Source organism: Elgaria multicarinata, chromosome 9 (genome assembly GCF_023053635.1).
Source record: "Elgaria multicarinata webbii isolate HBS135686 ecotype San Diego chromosome 9, rElgMul1.1.pri, whole genome shotgun sequence".
Taxonomy (NCBI): Eukaryota; Metazoa; Chordata; class Lepidosauria; order Squamata; family Anguidae; genus Elgaria; species Elgaria multicarinata.
In genome coordinates, this window is record NC_086179.1 from 43,389,116 (window position 1) to 43,411,782 (window position 22,667).

At 39.4% G+C, this 22,667-nt stretch overlaps 2 protein-coding genes across 3 annotated transcripts in view; both read right to left on the minus strand.

Annotated features, from left to right (window-relative positions):
* The window catches only part of ELK3 (ETS transcription factor ELK3), a 409,974-nt gene that overhangs the window by 308,268 nt on the left and 79,039 nt on the right, over nucleotides 1-22,667 (minus strand). The window lies entirely within an intron of this gene.
* METAP2 (methionyl aminopeptidase 2) lies at nucleotides 440-14,004 on the minus strand. 2 transcript variants are annotated; one of them, XM_063133751.1, is made up of 11 exons: nucleotides 13,758-14,004; nucleotides 12,576-12,680; nucleotides 9,044-9,109; nucleotides 7,526-7,628; nucleotides 5,882-6,043; nucleotides 5,189-5,370; nucleotides 5,015-5,109; nucleotides 4,825-4,921; nucleotides 4,431-4,534; nucleotides 2,377-2,492; nucleotides 440-1,689 (listed from the first exon to the last, which is right to left on the minus strand). In XM_063133751.1, the coding sequence occupies exons 1-11, from the start codon at nucleotides 13,918-13,920 to the stop codon at nucleotides 1,437-1,439; spliced, it is 1,446 nt and encodes a 481-aa protein (XP_062989821.1). In that variant the 5' UTR covers nucleotides 13,921-14,004; the 3' UTR covers nucleotides 440-1,436. The 2 variants fall into 2 exon arrangements, with proteins under 2 accessions (XP_062989821.1, XP_062989822.1); XM_063133752.1 differs by lacking the exons at nucleotides 12,576-12,680; nucleotides 13,758-14,004 and adding an exon at nucleotides 10,840-10,876.

A 22,667-nucleotide genomic window follows, 5' to 3' on the forward strand; every position in this document is an offset into this window, starting at 1 on the left:
TGGGGACATATTTTATTGTAAGCCACCTTGTGAGGGCTTTGCCCTGAATGGCGGCCAAGAAATATTTTAAATAAAACCCTGGCGGTCCGTCTCCCCACCCACCCCCGATTTAAGCAAGGAAGTGTGAGTCAATCAAAAATGTTTCCTGACCATCGGCCATGCTAACTGGGGTGATGGTCCAAAACATCTTGGCACCAAATTTGGGATGTCTGCAATAGCTTAATAAGCAAGCCCTGCAGTTTCTATATCTTAGCTCTACCAAAACACATCCTAAGTTTATAATAGGAAGATAAAAATTATTCTCCCATCTATTACCCTGGATGGCTACTAAAACATACTTTATGAATGGTCATTAATCATACAAGTCCATACCATATAGAAAGAGATTGACTTTACTAATCGTGTTTACACTTGTTTTGACTAGAAGAAAACACACCACTTACTAAAATCTTTTTAATGCCAAGAACAGAATGATGGACAGCAATGTCGTAGAAAAGGAAAGAGACTGATGTTTCTTTTTGATTAGCCTCAGCCCTACTGCTATTACACAAGTACAGGAGAAGAGAGCCTAATGTATCAAGCTTTTATTAGCAGAAATTTCTAATGAAACCTGGAATACTTACAGGCTTACATTAAGTAAGTAATGTAACCAAAAGCTCAAATGATGGTAAGTCGCCAATACTGACTAGTATGATTATCATTAGAGAATTGCAGCAAGACCTCTGACTCCCTATTCAAAAGTTCCTTCCGTCTATGCAATCTAAGCCACAGTATACCATGGGTGAGAGCAGATGCATTTCAGAAAGTTGATAACTTTATGACTCAAAACAAGGCAAGCTTCATGCCATATAGGAAGACCATATCTTGCGTTGGCTTCAAGTGTAAGTAGATATACTGTAGCAAGCATATTTCGAAAACAAGATTTAATAAGTCTGTTTTTCCAATGTACTGCTACTTAGGACTGTAACACTTTTAAAAACCGTATTTGGTTTTAGATTTGAAAATCTGTCTTTATTTTGTATTTTTTTTACAAAATGGATTCCAGGAAGTTTAAAAGGCAATACCAGACAACTTAGGTGCAGAAATCAGGTGAAGTCATTCGAAGCATTCAAGTAAGAATATGGTAATATAAATATCTGAAAAGCCTTCTCTCAGAAATATTCCAAACAATATGTATAACTCATTCCAAACTAAAAATGGTGCTTTATAGCATATTTCCCATAAAAGAAAAATATAGAAGTAACCTGAAATATTCTAGAGGCCCCCAAAGCTGTTTTTCCTTGGTTAGTTACATTAGAGAACTTGCCTTTGATTAAATTCCTCTCTTCCAAATATGGAAAGTTATCACATTGGGTCCACTGTTAAAACAGACTGCAAATTTATTCTGGGATTATGTGTTCCAACAGAGTACATAGGTGAGGTAATGGCCTTGAAGTTTAATAGTCATCGCCTCTGCTGACAACTTCTTTGCATGTTGGACGCAATAATATGGTATGCTCAAACTGTGCTGTGTAGGAGCCTTTAATATCACACAGGGGAGGGTATGGATCCACTATACCCAAGTCACACAGGTTCTTCAGAGCCATTAGATATTTACTTTCGCCCAGACGATCTAGCCATCTGCGACAGAAGGCAAGGGTGCCAAAGTTTTCATTGATAACATTCAGCAAGTGTTTAGCTCTTGGAAGCCTAGGAGAAAAGAGTACATTGAATGAGCAGGAAGAAAGGCTGATGCACAGAAGCATTTGCTTTTGAAATAGATACAACTATTGGGCAGATACTTACTGCACAATCCTATGCATGTTTACTCAAAAGTAAGGCTCACTGTATTTAATGGAGCTTACTTCCTCATGTTTAGGATTGAGCATTAAGTCATCACTTGAGACCAAGATCCAGAGCATCGTAATTTCCCACTGTGTCCAAATTGTTGGTTATGGAAGAGAGAAACCATTTTCTTTCCATTGCAATAGCAATATGTCCAATTAGAACCAAAGTTTCAGATATTACTAACAATCCAACACTCTACCACTTCCTCTGAACCCTAATTTTCCTGATCAACTGGACTTTAAACATGTTTTCTCTTATTGATAAAATGTTTTACAACAAATGTTTTCAGCATTTCCTTTGTAAAAGGTAATGCTGTACTGTAGCTAGAGAATATTTTGATTAGAAATCTCTACAGCAGTGCTTTTAAAAGTAAATAGTTGTTTGTCCAAGATTTCTATTTCACAAGGGCACCTACACTGTATTTCATATAAGTACTATCTACTTACTGTAACTGTTTTAAAATTTTGCATTAGCCAAGCTATTCCTTTCCACAGTGCACACAGAACTAAAGTCACTTTTTTTTCTTTTTTGAGAAAAAGCAGGACTTACCTTATTGGCACATGTCCAACATCAAAGTTCTTCATATAATGAGAACATTCCATATCATCATGTACAACACCTTTTCCTGTGCTACCAAAGGTTTCTATAGCATATACTTCTCCCTCCTATAGTGAGACAGAGACACATACTAGGTAAATACTAGGAACGCCTCCTCCCATATGTACCTGCCCGGACCGTAAGATCATCTACAGGGGCCCTTCTCCGTGAGCCCCTGCCAAAGGAAGTGAGGCAGGTGGCTACTAGAAGGAGGGCTTTCTCCGCTGTGGCACCCCGGTTGTGGAATGAGCTCCCAAGAGAGGTCCGCCTGGCGCCTACTGTACTCCTTTCATCGCCAGCTGAAGACCTTTTTATTCTCTCAGTATTTTAACACTTAATTTTAACTTAAATTTAAATTTTACTGTTTTAACTCTGTATTTTAATCTTATATCAATTTTGCTGCATGGTTTTATCCTGGTTGTGCTTTTTATACTGTATTTTGTATTTGTGCTTTTAACCTGTTGGTTGTTTTATTATGGTTTTAATTTTTGTGAACTGCCCAGAGAGCTTCAGCTATTGGGCGGTATAAAAATGTAATAAATAAATAAAATAAATAAATAAGAAGAGTAGGGTAAACAGAATTAGTCTCAGGGTTATGTTTGAGTGCATTTGACAATGTGGGCTCTAGCCCACAAAAGCTAATGTGACAATATAATGTGACAATATATCTGTTCTTCAAAGGTGCCACAACATTATTTTAATGATAGACTAATACAGTTTCTCCTCTTGAAGTTCTCAGATAAATACATAATGATCTACAGAGCAGATATATAGGCAACATACTTGTGGAATATATGACTATTTTATTCACTTCCTCTAAATCAGCATTCTCAGTTTTTTGCAGACTGCTTGTAAATTACTGGAGCTCATGGTGGGCCACTTAAATTTTATTTGTTCTACAAATCAAAGCACATACATAACTCATATTTTAATATATATTTCTTAATCACTGGCAACATGTTCAAAAGCCAGCTCCAAAATTATGAAAATCGCAGGTTCATAAGACAGGTCTCCTTTATTCTATCTTCATTGTCAGAAAAAAATAATCCAAGAGCAGAGTCATGTATAGATCACCTAAATGGAGCTCATGGATCACAAGTCGTCCACAGACCATAGTCTGAGAACTCTGCTCTCAAATAAGTTTTTTTCAAACACTGTCAGGGTGATACTTAGATACAGTTTAATCTAACATATTAGGATTCGCTCAAATAATTAATATTTATTTATTAAGAAAATCTACTCTTCCTCCAAGAATTTTTTTGGACATTTACTTACATATGGTTCCAAGGCAATCTCACACACAGGCAGTTTACAGTGTAAGTCATGCTTCATTTTAGAATTAGAAATTAGTTATATGTCTTGAAAACATTTTCTGGCCCAGTAAGTTTTGCTGGTAGATAAACTATCAGGAAGTAGGGCAGTGACAACCCAAATCGGTTATACTTGGGGTGGGTAATAATATGTAAAACAATTTCCAGAGTAAGTAAAATACATTCTGTGAGTTCTGGATTATTCCTGGAGAGTCATTGTTAAATGAGATGGTTTGGATAGTCTTTCTCATTAACTGTGGTATTAATTAGATAATGCATGAATCTCACTCCCTTCTTTTGAAATCAACCAACCAGCTTTCCCTTTTTCCTAAATGAAAAGTTCACCTCCCATATTTTATCTTGTTTTTACTTAATACTTTCTTTTATCTAAAAATTATCTTTCCCTGTACAAAACTAAACAAGGGAATGGAACTTTTTAATGCATACATATTCACAGCATTTCATTGTGAGCAGCAGCTACATATTTCTGGCTTTCAAGTAATTTATTAGTACAGAATACATACTAAAATATTCTGTCAAGAATGTGGGGGTGGAGGGGCATGCCAAATCAAGCCATACAAAGTTTGGCAGTCCAATTGTAAATATTAACTGTCTAACACTATGAATACATTCAGTGGGAGTAAAACCCATAGAACTCATATATAGGGTCAAGGCTGTACAGAGTTATCTGCTTACTTCCATTCTTGTTGCTTCTCCTCCTTTCACAATGGGAACAGTTTTGCCTGCATGTATCCTGTATGGTCCAATAGAGTGTCCATTCAGGTTGCGAATTGGTTTCACTGTTATATAAAATATAAAACATCATGAGATCATTGCACTTAGGTAATTAGAATAGTTAACCTAATATAATAAACAATTATTTTCTTTAAAAGCACCTACTTGCTATATGAAATTCCTGAAGACTAATAAATAAAAAAGTCAAGAACTTAAAAGAAAAGTCTCAAAATATTTTACTTGTTGGTACCAACTGTAAGCAGTCATTCAAATAGTGTGTGTCTGTAACTATATATAATACACACATACCCTCCTCATTTTGAAGACTATGTGTACTAGATGGAAATAAATTTACCTTGATACGTTTTGCCATCAATTTCAACTTCATAAGACTCCATGACTTCTTGAATAGATTCACCAACATCACAAAGGCGAACATCTATTCCAGCACACTGTACGCACACAAGACAGGTTGGAATTGAAGATATATATTTTTCTCACAAAGTAGATAAGAACTAAAGTTACACTTCCCCATGTGAGTATACCTTTATTCCAGTATTTGTTGCATCTTTTACAGCTTGTAAGAGTCTGTCATATTTTGGATTGAATGTGACAGTAAAAGCACAGTCAATGATACGACCTGAAATTAGATACAAATTAGATAAAATCATGTGCTTCTACTAAATTATCTAACGCGTAATAAGCAAGAGAAAACTCACCACTAACATGTGTTCCAAAATCTATCTTGCAGATATCATCATACTGCAATACAGTTGGATCTCCAGCATTGGGAGTGTAGTGGGCTGCACAGTTATTCAGAGAACACCCCGTAGGAAATGCAAGCCCAGCATTTAAGCCATTCTCTTTGATCAACTTCCGAGAACAGTCTTCTAGTTTTTCACTAGGAAAGCAAATGTCTCTGTTACATGAAAGGATCTGTTTTCCAACAGCTTTATTTAGCTACCTAGGAGCTACATTTTAGAAACTTCAAACAGTACATTTTGTTTTGCTATGGATACTACTGACAATATTCTTACAGTTAGAGACTAATGCTTGCTGCCCCAAGCCCAAAAAGCGAAGTGCCATATCTCTGGCTACATCACAACATCTGTTAAAACAGTTTTGCAGCAACTTTGTGACAGCTAATTTTTCCCTAGCATCAAAGCCTGTAGGGAGTTATGCAAAAACAAAACAAAAAAAGAAATATATGCAGAATAATGGTTTTGTTTGAGAACTAGACAGCTCTGCTTAAACATGATGATTTTGCAACCATCACTATGAGAACTGGTAGAGAACCCAATCTCCTAAACAAAAGCATGCCCAACACATTTAATTAAACCTATAAAGATTTCAACTCCTGAGTACAACCTTCAATAATAATAATAAAAAATCCTATAGTCTTCTATTCTCACCAGATTTCTATCATTGTCATTCCAGGCTTGATCCAGCTCATAACATATTTCCTCACTTGTCTATGTGCTTCAGCAGCTTCTCTGAAATCATTCCAGATCTCTTCACTTGCTTGATCTAGTGCTCTCTTTTCATCACTTGTGGTTCTCCAAGCAGCAGTTCGACTTTAATGTTGCAATACAAAGACAGTTAAGCTAGCATGTAATTCAAACTTAGGTGATAATAATATGCTTGAATTGGTTCACTAAATAAGCCACTCCTCCCTGTACCAGACAGGAAATATATATTAATATACACATTTTTAGATTGCCAGAAGTATCCTTACAAACTACTTGCAATTGCTCAAATTATTAATCTTCAGCTAGCACAGTATGGCCAAGTTCCAGAGGGGTGTACAAACAATACTTGCTGTCAATTCATTCTACAAAACCTCCCAAAGGGCTCTTTAAATCGTCACATTCAAGAAGCAGTTAGAAATTGGTGTGAAAACTTTTTAAAGATGACATTGTTAATACTGCAGCTATACCAGATCAACCACTAAAAAACTTAGGTAACTTGTCCCTAGAGTTTGGAATTTAGGGAAATGTAAAAAACAACAACCCACAGTTGAGCTATTTTGCCAGGTTATCTTTTGAGAAGGAAGAATTCAGATGTCTGGACACATCCCCTCTTAATTTTAGGCCTAGCCTACACAAATGCAGTAGAATAAGATGGCAAAGAGGAATGTACCACTTCAGAATGCACATGGGAAGGGTCACATTTTTTGATATTCCCTGCACCACCACTCTGCAAATGGAACCACCAGCAAAGTATGGAGCAGGCTGGACTGAAAGTTCTCCTTGCTTTGCTGTTTTTGTTTCACTTGCAGAAAAATGTTTACACAGAGGCGTTCAAAACTGGCCCCTCACCTGCAGTCCAAAATGGTACAATCCACTCTACCACCTTAATGCTTGTCACACAGTGCATATACTTTTATGTGTTATCACAGATTTTAGGCCTACACAAAGCACTTCATGTGCATGACAAGGCATGAGGTTGGCAAATGTATTAAAGACATGAAGAATAGGTGCATTGATCTCTTAAATGGGTTAAGGACTCCAGTGTAGATCTCTTTGTATAATCTCCAAATTTGTGAAAATAGATGAACACACTTAGAGCTTGCTTCATACATTGCTGGAGTATAAAATATTTATGGCTTTCACTTCAGAGCGATATGTATAAACGGCAATAACTGGCTTTTGCAAACAAAATACACACACAAACATAGGCCTAATAAGAATTGTGCTGATGCTCTAGTACATGTTGCTAGCACATTCACAGTTATGTACATTCTTACTATTCATAACATGACTGTACTAAAAAAAAATCCCAAGTACCAAGTGAATAGTAACATATAGAAGTGGCACTAACTCATGAAGCACAGCGGCATTCTCACCAAAACCAACTACCAACACACAAAGTTCTATAGAAGGGTATTCTCTAAGATATACCCTCTTTCAATTAAAATGATCCCCTAAAGTAGCAGAAAACTAAAGTGCAAAGTGTAATAATCTGGCCATCTAAAATAGGCAATTAGGCGATCCTATGAAAAATAATTTTCTGTCAAGTGTACTGCCCTCTGCATTTTAAAACTGAAGGATACATACCCATCTTGTGTTGGTGGATACTCACACTCTTCACCTTTGGGATATGTAGCACTGGGAAACAAATCACATATTGGAATAGATGGAGGATCTGTCTGGACTTTAGCTGTTGGGTGAAATGCAGATGTTGAATTCCTTTGAATGCAAAATCTAGTTCTATTATTTTCAAAATATACGTATTTAAACCTTGCCTCCTGCATGGGCTCACATCCAAAACAGAAACCATGCCTGGATATTCTCAAATAACTTAGCCGTTTCTCAGAGTGCCTTTCACAACTGCTAAAAAGAGTCAGTCTTAGCCCAAAAGCCTGGCTTGTGCATACCAGTTATCAATTTCTTTAAAACAACTACAATATCTCCACACAGTCTAAATGCCCCTACTTATCAAGACAGTGACTTTGTTCTGATATCTGTCCCATGTAAATCACCAACCCTCAGCTTGTGTCCCCTCCCAGCAAGTAGCTTATCTATGACAGGAGAGCTCTACCCAATGGCCAGAGGACCAACAGTTGCTAAGAGCTCAAGTCCTCTCCATTGCAACACAACTCCATTAGAACTATTAACCGTTTTTGGTAAAAGATTGCCTATTTGGCAGATATCCATGGAATTTATTATAGAACAGCTATTAAAAAAAAATTACTTTTAAAAAACATTAAATTGTAACTGTAAGCAATAATCTTAAGTGTATAGGGAAGAGGTCAAAGTTCAGTGATACAGCACTTGATTTTTATGCAGGTTAGTCACTTGCATCTCCAGTAAAAAGATCTCAGTTGACAGGGCTGGGGGCTTGTCTTGATGAAGAGAAATCCCCAGGATGGATCCGCAGTGGTGCTACGTCATTTATATGGCGCAGCACCCATTTCGGAGCCATCCCAGGGCTTTACCCTGATGATCCGAATTTTAAAAGTTGGGGACATACTCTGACTTTTTCCTCTTTCAGCAATATGACGATGGCATCTGCTGCCTGTCTCCTTGCTCCAGGGTTGCTTCGGAGGCGTGTCCGGCCAATGGCGACCTCTGATTAGTCGCCATCACTAGACAGGGAAGAGGAGGGGGGGCAGCGAGTCAAATGACCGCCGGAATGCCTCTGCACTTCTCCGGCACGGGCAGAAGGACACCAATCTGGAGAAGTGTGTAAAGTTTTAAAAAAAGAAAGGCTTTTTAAAAAACCCATGGGGGCACCCTGCAGCACCCATGCAGTGATGCGCAACTGCATGGTGGTGCACAGGTGTGGTGGCATGGGTGCAGCAGCTGAAGCAAACCCCGTGCTCGCTCCTTGCCATGGGGACAACCGGCAGGAGCACAGGCGTGGGATAGTAGGGGCTCGAGGTGCCAATGCAACCTCATATAGATACCCACTGGGAAAGACTGTTGCCCAAGAGCATGCCACTGACAGACAATGGCCAATACTAAACTAGATGAACACATGTACTAAGTATAAGGCAGCATCATACATAAGCTTCAGAAACATGGCATGAATAGAAATAATATTCATGGTACAACTATGCAGTCAACACTTACGTCCTTTCTTCTTTTTCTTTTTCTTCTTCTTCTTCCCTGCTGCATTATCACCTTCACCATCACCATCTACAGAAAACAAATGTATAAATAACTGATAGAGCTAGCACTTATTCCAAAGATGCAAGAAGAAAAATCGGGTCAACAGTAGTTTGGCAAAAAATGACAGCCAAAGCTACATTATGGCAACTGACTAGACTCACCCAAACTGCATGCTAACATAACATCAAACCTGCACAGAGCACTGTTCCATAAGTATGTAGATTATGTGATGCATAGATTGTACTAAATGTCTCAATCCCTGCTGATACTGTGTAACTGGATCTTACCATGCTGTGAGAAGAAGAGGACTGAAAATTGTGATGAAGTCCTGCCCACTTTTTGCAGAAAGCTTCTTCACGTGCAATTCTATGTACAACATAGAGCAATGTGTACACAACGACCACATTCAAAGTGTAACAATTAATGAATCAGCATTACACTAGGAAGCAATAAAAATCAGGGCTCACCCAAGCAAGTCATATGTTGTTCTCCCTATCACTAATTACACCTTCTGCCCACATACTTCCTTATCCTTTCTTTTTATTTTATTATTCACTATTCACATTTACATACCATCTTATTTGCTAAAAAGACATGAAGTTACAACAGATACCTCCAGAAACGTTTGGGTTAACTGGCTAGCAGGGGAAGAGCTGAAAATCTATGAACAGATTAGGATCACTACCTAGAAAGTTTCTCTTTTGTTTCTATAGTTCAATGGAGAAGGGAAAGGGGGAGGAAACGAAAAGAGAAAGAAGATTGAGTGGCAATTGGTAATTCAGGGAGCCAATTACCAGTTTCTAATTACTGATATATGCACTTTTTTATTATAATTCTGAATTTTAGATCAACCAAAGTTTTCAAATAAGAAAATCACATTTCGATAGTGAACTGTTTTGTAAAAAAAAACTAGGATACGAGGATACATTTTAGATTTGATTAAAATGATTGTTAATAAGATATAGTTAAGCCATTAAACATTTCAAATATGACTACTTTAAAAATGAGTTCTAGATTATTATTTTTAAAAAGTGCTATTCATCTGTTCCAGCACATTCTGAAACAAATATACATTTGTTCTTTAAACAGTCAATGTTCTTTAACTCTGCTTCTCATTTTAGTGAATTAAAACTGTTTCAGATTTCTCTTGTCCTTGAACTGGGTTTAATTCATTTACACTACATCAGAAAAAGTTCTGGCATATAGTTCAGTCATCTACAGATTTGGAATACTTTCCAGTTCCCTATGCTAACCACTGCAGACGCTGGCAATACTCAGTTCTATAGCTGCTGCTATTCACTTATTACAGGTTTCTTCTGCGGTACTGCTGGTAAATTTGCCAATTAGCAAGCCAAACTATTTGGGTTGCCGTGTCCTTGAAGACTGCTGCAAGCTTTCCATGTGGACTATAACTACTGTTTCTGACCAAGATTGAAACCTAGGCATACTAAGTCCCACTGAGTTGAATGGAACTTGCCTCCAAGTAATATGCTTAGCATTAGCTATAAAATCACTGTTTCCTTTTGCCAAACATAATGTAACAATAAAGATTCTGAAGGATCCTTAATTTGGTCAAAAATATAAAAATCCTCATTTATCATTATATTTAGAGTACTATCTTTTATTTCTTGGAATTACATAAAAACACATGCTATGATTATAAAACAATGACATGCATAACTATTTCACCCAGCCACCATTAAAGAAAGATTGCTGGACTAGATGACTGTTGGTATAACCTTCAAAGCAATTCTTACTTCTAACAGTAACTTCTGACATTGTTCTTAGTTTCTTCCATCACTTTGGCACCATCACTTAACAGTCACTTAATATTCACAGTCTTCCCTGAACTAAAGGAAACTGAAGTAGTGAAAAATTCAATTCATTAGAGCATAAGCTATTAAACAGGGGTGGGGTGGGTGGAATACTAGACATCTATTTCAACACTAAGAAGGAATACTGCATTAGCTATGTTCAAATATCACGCTAAAGGACTCACAGCAAGCCTCAGGCTCACATGCCTCCCCATCCCCTCTCTTCCTCTGGTATGGTTGTGAGGAGACTGACACTTCCACCAATTGACCACAATTTAGTATTATGCCCGAACCCTAAACTGTGGTTAAAGCTATCGTCACAATCTGCGATAGGCAGCTGGCTTGTTTCCACTTGCTTTAATTAAGATTTGTTGGGTTCAAACGACACAACAAATGTTAAACAAAAGCTTCCAAACATTTTGTGGCCATGCGAAAGGAGCGGAGTGGATGAGCCTGAGGCTCACTGTGGCTCATTCTTGTCACACTAAACCATAATCCCTGACCATTGGCCATAGTGGCTGGGGTTTATGGGAGTTATTCAAACATTATGCTTCCATGGAGACTATGAGACCATTAAGTGTTGTTTTTGTCCAAGTCCAATTAAAGCGAACAAGACTTGGAGGGTAACAGAACTTGGACATTAAGTGCTAACTTAACCACTATGTCCTATACAGGCTCTTATCCTTGATCCAGAATGACCCTTTATAATACACAATGAGCCCTTTTTACTGTTATTCAAAACTTCAGTCCCATCTTCTCCATCGTGTGGCTTTTCAAAGCCTAGGTACACTGCATGAACAACAATAAAAATGCCTGTTTCCATACATCTCTCTGGATTGAGCAATCAGTTGCAAACCTTTACATTCTTGTCCCACAGAAGCTAATGAGCTCCCACTACATCCATGGTTTGTTATGCACAGAATAATCAAAATAAACTGTCACTTCAGAGGAAATTAAACTGGATTTGTATTAATTCTGTTTAATGACTAGAGAAAGATTTACATTTTGCTTAGAATATAAACTCAGATGACTGATGCGGAATTATGAGTAATAAAGGTAGCCAGATTTCTGTTGTTGCTTAATTGGATACTGTTGTTTTATACTGTTTTTATATTTTTGATGGTTTTAAATTTTGTATACTTTTTAATGTTCACTGTTTTTAACTTTTGTAAATTGCCCAGAGAGCTTCGGCTATGGGGCAGTATATAAATTTAATAAATAAATAAATATAAGCTTCTATCAATAGCAATTTGACTCTTTATTATCATTTCCCAATAAGAACTCCAATATACACTCCTGTAGGGATAGTGTTGTAGCTGAACCAGGGAGTCCTAGGTTGAAATACCTGCTCAGCAATCCCTGGTCACCTAACTGCTTATATCTAACCCTGCACTATCTTTCCTATATGCTGATGGGCTCAATGTATGAAATTTTGAATAGAATTGTAATGAATAGATACTGCTTTCCTGCTTCCAAGGTTGCAGTTCCATAGTGAATGTAATCACTTTTTGAAATCAGTGAATAAACCATTTGATTTTAGTCTTTTTAGATTAACAATCCTTTTCAATCAACTACATAGAACTGTTTCAGCATGACTCCAGTAATCCCATTTAAGATCTTTACAACTATTTTGTACATTAGTATTTTACACATGGCAGAGAAGCATAAATTATACTTACCCTCTTCATCTTCATCTTTTTCTTTTTCATCCAGTGTTTGTTTATCCATCTGTTTTGATATCTCATCAAGTGTCGTCTCTGATTCTCTTTCAGCTTCCTGTTGTCCTGTTTGCAAAATAAGCAGATGATTTAACATCATGCAAAAGTCTAGCAACAGACTTAAGATGCTTTCAGTATCTTATGATTCTATTTTCTCAGATCTACAACTCTTCACTGGCCCTGGATGATGTTCTTTCAAATATGGACATAGATCCAAATCTCTCCCCCACCGATAGGAGAGGTGCCAGATGTTTCTTCAACTAAGGGAGTGTATACCCATTTTTCTGCCCAGTGTCTCTATGGCCAATTTAAGCCCCTTTACCTTATATTTCTATAGGGATCACACTCATACACCTTTAGTCCTGTCTGCACTACTGTAGGAAAATTAGGCGGCTTCAATTTCTTCCAAACCCTCTGCTCAATTCTCCATTTTTTTCCTCTCACAGAAAGATGAGGCATCTACTTTGAGAAACGCTTTGTTGCGTAATACCAATGTATAATTGTAAATCCACAGTACCTAAGATCCTGCTTCCCATTACATGTGAACTTCAGGGTATTATGCTTATATGGCAGCATTGTATCTATTGCTTTATTTTCCAAGATCTCTCTCCTGCCTCTCCCCCCGCCCCCCCCCCGCGATCCTATGACAGCTGTATACCAGCCTGCTCCCTATTTCCCAAGAAAACTCCAGCAGGATACCTCTCCTCACCCAATCCCCAAGAAAGTGATTCTTCGCACAGTCCGCACTCTAGTTTAAGACTCTCTGACCACCTATTTTGGCCGCCTGTGGTTAGAAACGATAACACTGACATGACTTGATCACCTCTAATACCCAACGTGATCCCACCCCACCCCCAAAACCCGGACTCCGGAAACATTTCCCAAAGACTTCACCCACAACAGCCACCGCCATGGCTCCACAGAACAACCCGACCGTCAAGCAGAAGGGCTAATAATCCCACCCCATTCCTCCCCCTCGCCTCCACAGCCAACATGGCCAGCTTCTCCCCACTCCTATTGAGGAGAATGCGCACTCGCCCCTTCCAGAAAGTTGCTCCCTCAGCTTCCCCCCTCACTCTGCCGCGGCCTCCCCCAATGCTCGTTCACTCGCTCGCTCTCCATCTCGCCCGGCCCAGCTCGTACCCGCGACGGCGCCTTTGCTCTTCTTCTTCTTCTTGCGCTTCTTCTTGGTGCCTTCGTCAGCGCCGGGCCCCACCGCGCCTTCTCTCTCCTCGGGATCCAGAAGCAGCTCTCCGTTCAGGTGCTTCTCCTCCTCGGGGCTGCCCCCTTGCTCCACGCCCGCCATGTTGCAGCACCCGCCGTCGCTCTCCCACGACTGCCGCCGACAGACCCAGCGAGGGAGAGAGGGCAGCGAGCGAGGGGCGCCGCTCTAGCCCGAGCTCCTCTATGGCGCAGCACAGGGGCACGCCGGGAAAGCTGGAGGACTCGGCGCCGAGGCAGGCAGGCGGCGCCGAGGGAGAGCGCGCGGGCGCGGGAGGAATGTCGCTTGTAGCGTTGCCTTGTGTGAGGCGGGATTGATACTTGCTTACAGCCCGAGCTTCCATGTTCCCTACAACGAAAGGGAGACCCGCCCCATGCTCTTGTTTTAACAGTTTGCAAAGTGTGTGCGTCAGGAAAAACAAGTCTTATGGTACTTTAAAGACTGCTGCTGGAATCCAGCACCTACTGTACTTACCTGGGAATAAGCTCCATTGTGCTCACTGGGACCCACTTCTGAATAGACATGTATAGGATTGCAGTGTTGCACATTTATTATAGTATAAGCTTTCGTGGGCTGGAGTACACTTTATCAGATGCCATAGTTTGCCACTTAGGATAGTATCCAGTGTTAGTTGTACTTCGAGTAGACCCATTGAAATGAATGGCATTTAAGTTAGTCGTGACTAACTTCTTATTCATTTCAATGCGTCTACTCTAAGTAGGACTAACATTGGATGCTACCCTTACCTGAAAGTAAGTTGTCTTGAACTCAGAAGTTTTACTCTCAGTAGACATGTATAGAATTGTACTGTAACTTCCCACAAGACTTGCAATGATCTCACTGTTCACATTTGTTTTGCCCCCCCACCCCACATGTAATGTTTATAAATCTGAAACTCACTATCATGTTCCACACATCTGATGAAGTAGACAATGTCCATGAAAGCTTATACCAAAATCAATTTGTTGGTCTTTAAGATGCCTCAAAATTTTGTTGTTAAAACTTTAACGATTTTTTTGAAAAACAAACCCTGAAACACATTTTCCTTCCATGCCTGCCAGTACACAATATTTTAATATATGACTTACCAACATGTTCCTCAAAATAACTAACAACGCAAGCTATCCTCTGCTAAGCAGGGTTGAATCCCACCTATCCACTGGGAGTTTGTTTTTCTGATTTTTTTTAGTATGTCTATTGTTTTTATATTAGATTTGTTTAGAAGATCTGGATGTCACTCAGGACAGAAAGGCAGGGTAAATAGAGTTTTCATAAATAAATATACAAGGGGTTTTAATGCTATATGAGGGGATTGAAAAGAAAAGAATGTATGTGTCAGTGCAAAAGAGCAATAATTAAGTAGTTTCTACATGAATTTACCCATCTGGAAAGGGATAGCTGTAGATACAGATCTGCATCCCAATGCTCATTCAGCCCTAATTTAAGTTAATGAATGATCACATCTGTTGAATGTGAATGGGGCTGCAAGTCATGCACAACATGATTGGAGCTTGATCAGGGGAGTTATGAAATAAATTTAATAACATTTAATTTTAGTAAAACCAAAACATTAGTGCCAAGTGCCTACCAAGCTGTTCTCAAGCCAGGCAAACGCTGTGTGCCTACCAATGTGCTCTCAAGCCAGAAAAATGAATGCCCACAGTCATCAGCCAAGGAAATAAATGCAGCTGGGGGTGGGTGGGTGCAATGGGGAATCCAGCCATGGCCAACTGGAGCAAAACACCTATGATTGAAATGGGAGGGAGGGATAGAAATCCTGCATCTCTCTCATTTATTGATGAATACATGTGATGCAGGGAAATGAAACAAGATATCGCTGCTTTTCTTTTTTTTGTCAACCTTCCCAGTTTGACTGCATTGGCCAGAAAATTGAGGACAGGAGCAGGTTTGCTTTTCACTGAGCAATACTTGTAAAAGGTAGTTGGGTGAGCAGCAAAGGTCTTCTTAGTGGTTTCTGTGGATTAGTGTAGCCTTTTTCTTCTGGCCTATTAAATTGGCTGGATTCTCAGTGGAATGTTGCAATTTTAGAGAAATCGATAAACACAACCAAAGTGGGGTTTTTTAAAGAACACCTCACCATTAAAGCAGAACTAAAATGTTAAGCTGAAAAAGGCATTAACCTTTCCATATATCACTTTAACCCCAAAGACATTGACTTATGGCACATAATCTTATGGATGTTTAGACTGAAAAAATATCCTACAACTCTCAGTATTCCCTGCCACCATGTCTGCCTGGGGAATGTTGGGAGCTGTAGGAACTTTTTCCATCTAAACGTCTACAGGATTGCATCCTTCATTTGGGATCAAGATTTCGTTTTCATTCCATTTTATTAAAGTTACCCTGTGCTTGTCAGTGTGGGACACTAGTAGTCTGTGACTGATTCTGATAGACCACAGAGGCTGAGCAAAGGCTTGCTTTCAGTGGGATATATTTCTAAATATCAGGCACACCTGTGCAGTAGGCATACCAATATACACTTATTTTAGTGGGTTTCACATAAGACCACACTGAATTGTGGCTTGTCTGTTTTAAGATCCTAAGCTTTTAAGCAGAAACTGGCTGGAGAAAGAGTGTATGGTTGAATACAATCCACCCCATGCAGTAACCAAGCAACAGGGCTTTAAAACTGTGTGTTGACAGACTGACCGCCATCACAGAGAGACAACTCCTTTTCACTCTGCCTTGAAAGGAACAGCTTTTAAGTATTTCATTTTATATTATTGACCAAGCAAGCTCTGCTCTCTGTGTGGAAAGTCTTCTTCAAGGGTATGTTACAACATTTATTTATTGTAGTTTACAGAATCATAGTTAACAAGGAAGATTTGAAAAGACAAGAGTTAAAATAGATTTTGTGTGAAGCAGATAGCAAGGGAACAAGGGAGGCAAACATTTATATCAACTTTAAAAAGAGTTTGAACAGGAAGCGACTGTATATGTTCAGTTTACCAGAACAGGCTATTCCTATTTTTAATAAATTTATGGCATTCATAATTAGCTTCCAAGCACAGATACAAAATTCCTAGGGATCTATAAGAAGGGAACAAGTAGAATTAATAACCACATTTTGAAAATATAAATCTAACATGATCAGTGAAAATGTTCTATAAATTACGCATTTTTCAGACTTCAGGTTCTTTTCACACCGTGCCTGAAGGTTAAAAAAATTGGCAAGAACCAGACTTTATTACTAGCTTCTATAAACTAGAGCAATCCACAAATGCTTATTCCAGGAGAATTTCAAAACCCACAGTAAGGCAATGCCTCTTTTAGGATCAACCCAAATGTCACAAAATGGTGAGCAAAGTTTCTAGTTCACCAGATCTCTTCATCGGGCTGGGTGTCATGTAAATGGTGGGATGGGGGATGGGAGAATGTTAAAGCCACACAGTTAGGGAAAAATTGGAAAAAATGGATCAGCCATTATTTGTTTCAACATCCCAAGGTACAACTGAAACTAGCAACCTGAAACCTAGTAGAGCATCATCATCATCATTTTATTTGTTACCCGCCTCTCCCTCTGGATCGAGGCAGGGTACAACACAAATGCCACAAAATGCATATAATTAAAACATTCAAACTAATAAATCATTAAAAGCAGCACATTTTTAAAAGGCATCCTACAATTCAACTGGGTAGGCCTGCCGGAATAGATCAGTCTTTATAGGTTTCTTAAAATCCGGAAGACTATTAAGTTGACGAATCCTCCTGGCAGGTCATTCCATAATCTGGGAGCAGCAGAGGGAAAGGTCCTCTGGGTAATAGTGGTCAGCCTTGTTTTTGTTGACTGGAGTAAATTCTTCCCAGAGGACTTGAGTGTGTGGGTTGGATTGTAATGAAGAAGGCGATCCCTCAGATAACCTGGACCCAAACCATGTGGGCTTTAAAGGTGATAACCAACACTTTATACTTTGCCCGGAAACTAATTGGCAGCCAGTGAAGAGATTTTAAAACTGGTGTAATGTGGTCATCCCTAGGTGTACCGGTGACCAGCCTGGCTGCCATATTCTGAATTAGTTGAAGTTTCCAGACCAGGCACAAAGGTAGCCCTATGTAGAGCGCAGTGCAGAAATTGAGCCTTGAAGTTACCAGTGCATACACTGCCGTCTTTAGGTCTTCCGACTCTAGGAAGGGGCGCAGAAAAAAGCCCTACAACTTCCAGCATGACCCAGACAACATGGCTGACTGGGGTATGCTAGGAGCTGTAGGACTTCTTTCTATCTAAACATGCATAAGATTGTGCCCTAAGAATGCAACCTTAGACCCACTTTTTTGGATATCCCCCATTTAACTCTAATCAGACTTCTAAGTAGACATATAGAGGATTACACTGTATGTCTGCATTTTTCTCCTGCATTCCATTTTAAGACTATGACTAAATGCAGAATATATGGCTTCAACATCAAGCCAATGTTTTATCTCCTCATTTATGGTGAGCACCCTATTTATGGTGAATTTGATCTGATTTGGGGTGGAAATTATGTGATGATTGAATTGAATGGGAGTAGTTAATTGAAGAAAAATTGATTCTGGAACAGGATCTGGACCAAAATCAACAAAACCTGATTTTGGGGATCTAGGGTAGAATGCAAATTAATTGAAGAATTTTGAGGTGTAATTTGCCTGAGAAATTAATTGGTTTGAGTTTTGTAAAAATTTAATTCTAATATTTATTCTTAAATTTCCCTGTGTACATAGATACTAGCATATGCAAATTGATGCCCTCTTTTGTCCTCTTTTTTGGTGGTACATATCTTATTTTTTTTGCATCTTAAGTGGCCACCTGATCTTCATCTGTACATGGAGCACTTGTGAAGGCCCAAATCAGAACTATGAATACAGTTTCCACTGAGTGAAATCCCATGAAGTAGTTCCACTGATGGAAATGCTTCAGTCAGCAGAACCAGGAGGAAATGATTCCTCTGAAGTCATCTGCATGCTCTCAAAATCTGCTCTAGAGGGTTTGGGGGACATTCTGGAGCAGATGTTTGGGAAGTGTGGGAAAGAAAGAGAAAGAATGTCCATTAGGTGTTGTTTTAGGAATAAATTATATATTGTTTGAGTGCTTTGTTTCTAAAGCACCTAATCAGCCCTTAATTATAGCACTCAAAAATAAAAGCATTTCATCTGTGTCACATTTTTGTTGTCATTTTCATAATATTTTATCATTGTAGATGTAGAATTTTACAGAGAAAAATGGCTGAAACTCTGGGACAAGGACCCATATATTTCTTTGACCAGGTAATTTCCCTTCTCGTGGTTAATTCATTTTTATTGCTTTTTCCAAAGCTTTTAAGGTTTAATGAAAGCCTATTTTATTTTAGCCAAAAAGCAAGAGAAAATGGCTTGAGAAAATGGAACGAGGACAACAGTTTGCTGAGATAATTTCAGTCAGAGCAAATCCTCATGAAACTAGGAACTTTTACCGGTAATATGGTTTCCTACTTAAGTTGTAATAATTGATTTATCAGTCAAATAAATTAACTGATTCATTAATAATAGATTAAAATGTAGATTCTTTTCATTTTAAACAACTTTTTATTAAGGCACTATTTTCTTAACATCTGTAATGTTGAGAGCACGTGCTTTGCATGCCAAAGTTCGCAAATTCAATCCCTGGCATCTCTGTAGGACTGGAAAAATTCCTTCCTGAAACCTTAGAGAACAACTGCTGGTCAGTGACGCAATTTGCATGTCAGGTCAGCAATATCAGGGTTGTTTAATCCAGGAAGGGCAAGGGGTGAGCTGAGCATGTGAGCAATTATGAACCAATTCTGGTTTCATTTAACAACCTAGGAACACATGGTTTGTTGTTGAGTTAACTCTGCATTGTTTAACCCATAAGCAGTGCAGAGTTTCTGGGTTTGCATGTTATGAACTATCCCATTCCTGAGTTGCTGAGCTCCCTCACACCTACTCCACCCACCCCGCTTTGAGTCCACGATTTCCCCTTCTGTTTCCTTAGCGAGTCTAGTGCTGGGCACTTTCATGTCTGTATGTTGTTACGCTACTTCAGCTCCCTGAGTTCGATCCCAGCGGAAGCTGGTTTCAGGCAGCTGGCTCAGGTCGACTCAGCCTTCCATCTTCCCGAGGTCGGTAAAATGAGTACCCAGTTAGCTGGGGGAAAGGTAATAACGGCCGGGGAAGGCAACGGCAAACCACCTCACTATAAGGCCTGCTAAGAAAACGTCAGCGAAAGCTGGCGTCCCTCCAAGAGTCAGTAATGACTCAGTGCTTGCACGAGAGGTTCCTTTCCTTTCCTTACTTCAGCTCATGTATCTTTTCACCTGTATTGCTACTGTGCCAGCAAAATCTGCCCTGCCCCCTATGTTCTCCTTCTCCCTGCAGTTAATTTTTAAAATATATATATATTTAATATTTTTTTATTTCTGCGCAAATACAATAGTACGGCAGTCTGAAACTGTGCACTTATGGTAAAACAACACACTATGCTTTCCCCTAAGATCATATTAAACAATATAAGTGAAAAGAAAGTATTACAATTAATTTTTGGAGATGTTTGTGGTCAATGTTGGCAAGGCAATGGGAAGCCGACGTTGTTCTGGTCAGGAAACCTAGACATGCCTACTCAAGAGTAAGAACCATAGAGTTGAATGGGATCTAGTCTGGGCACAGCAGCGGCAGCTTCACTCGCCTTCACCTCAGGGTGTCCAGGTGCCCTCTCTCCCTTCCCCTTCATGGTTGAGCAGTTGAGCGGAGAATTGCCCACCCTCTTTTGTCAGCAAGACCACCCTCCAACACACACGACCCCAACAAAAACCGGGATGGTCCGATAAAGCGCAAGGACAGCAATACACGGGAAGGAGGAACAGCTTTATTGCACACGGAGGGGGCGGAAATCGGACTTTCCCCTCTCCAAAATAAGACGGAAAAGGGAGGACGAGGCGAGATGAGTGCAGGACAGGGACGATGTCATGTGAGTACCGCGCTGCGAAAACATATACCAGGCATGGCGAGAGTGTGATAAGTTGCTGGTGTGATGGAGCTCATTAACTGAAACTGGAAATGGATTTTGTGGAATAAATTGTGAGTGGAGAGGAGAATTTATTTGGGGGAAGGGATTTATTTGGTATGGAATAAATTTGATAGGAACTAATTTAGGAAACTGCCTTATATTGAGTCTATTCATTAATCCATTTAGCTTAGTATTGTCTACCCCAGCTTTCCCCAGCCTGGTACCCTCCAGATGTTGACCCGGTTTGCAAGCCATTTCCCCCCTCTTTCTACGTCCCCTCATCCCAGTTTTTCTAACTCAGTCCAACTTCAGTCTTTTGTTTAGTCTAGAGTAAGTAATACTATCAATATTCATCTCATCCTTCACATATTCTCAGAAAGGGAAGGCAAAGGTTAGATTAGAAGCTACTGGGTAGACCTTTGAGTGATCTGCAGTAGATTGGTCAAGCTTTCCAACGCCCAACTGTCTTAACTTTAGCAAGAATTAAAAGCTCCCCAGCCTAAATTAGGTTGCTATAAAAAGTAAGGTTGGTGGGGGAACCAGGAATAGAATTTTGTCCTACAATGAGCATGCGTTCAGAGGCACCTTGTCCTTAATTCTTAATTATTGTCTGCTCTCTTGAGCCACTATTTTGCGCCTGGCTCTGGTTGGTGGGTCTCAGGGTTCCAGTAATAAAACCAGATGAAGTAAATTTATTCCACAAGCCTAAAGCCTCCCCGACTAAAAACTCTGCCTCCAGATGAAAGGGATGGGAGAACAAAGGTGCAGAAGTTTTAGATGGGCAGTTGCTGGCCAGTTAGCTACCACCCACCACCATGAGCCAGGCTCCCCCACTTCCACTATGAAGGACGCTGCAGGTGCTGGTGAGGCACTCAGGCATCCTGTGAGCTGCTTTTGGACACCTGCGCTGTTGCAGTGAAAAAGTGTTGGAACCTCAGTTTTTATGTACAACACACGCTCAGTAATAGGGAAAAAAGTAATCTGTTTAATGTATGTGCACTGTTCCATTGCCCCCCACCACCCTGCATTTTTGCTGTTTCCCTATTAAAACATGGTGCTTCAGCAACCTGTGTGCTTTTTATAATAATTTTAATTATTATAAATTAAATAATAAACTAGTAGTGCACTGGTGTGATGTTCTGAGCTTCACTACATCCTTTTTTGGTGTTAAGTGAAATGAATGGAGCTTACACCCAAGAACTTTCAAATTCATTAGTTTACCAAAAACGTTCTGGAACCATTTTAGCCTCTCCCTTGCTTTCATTTCAGTGCCAGCCTCACTACATCTCTATCAACCCTTCTTTGTTCCCTCTATCTTTCCCTTGTCTGTACAGTTTAGACCAGAACCCTTCGAAAACATCTCCCTATCTGAGTTTTATATAGTACCCATCATACAATAGGGATGGGTCATTTTGTAATTAGTTGTGACTTCAAAATAAAAACTGCTTTGCTTTCCTTTCTTTCAGCCCCTCAGCCCCCCATTCCACCCCCATTCTTCTGGCCAATAGGTGAGCAGTTGTTTGTGAAATCTGCTTTGTTGCATAGCAAAACTATCTGAGAAGAGCATCTTCTAACTTTGACATGATAATTATTATTTAAATAGGTCACGAGAGTCATTTTCAGGCGCTCAGTTGATTTATTAAGCCCCTTCAGAGTGATGCTTTTGTGAATCACCAATAACTTGGTATAGATTCTAGAGGTAGTTATTAACCTTTTGGCATTTCATGTAAAATTATTGACTGAGCAGCTCAAATGGCAAGGCTGTTAAAGGCACACTACAAATTAAAAATGCTTTTTTTAAAAAAGCATGAGTTGAATATGAAATTGTGATGTT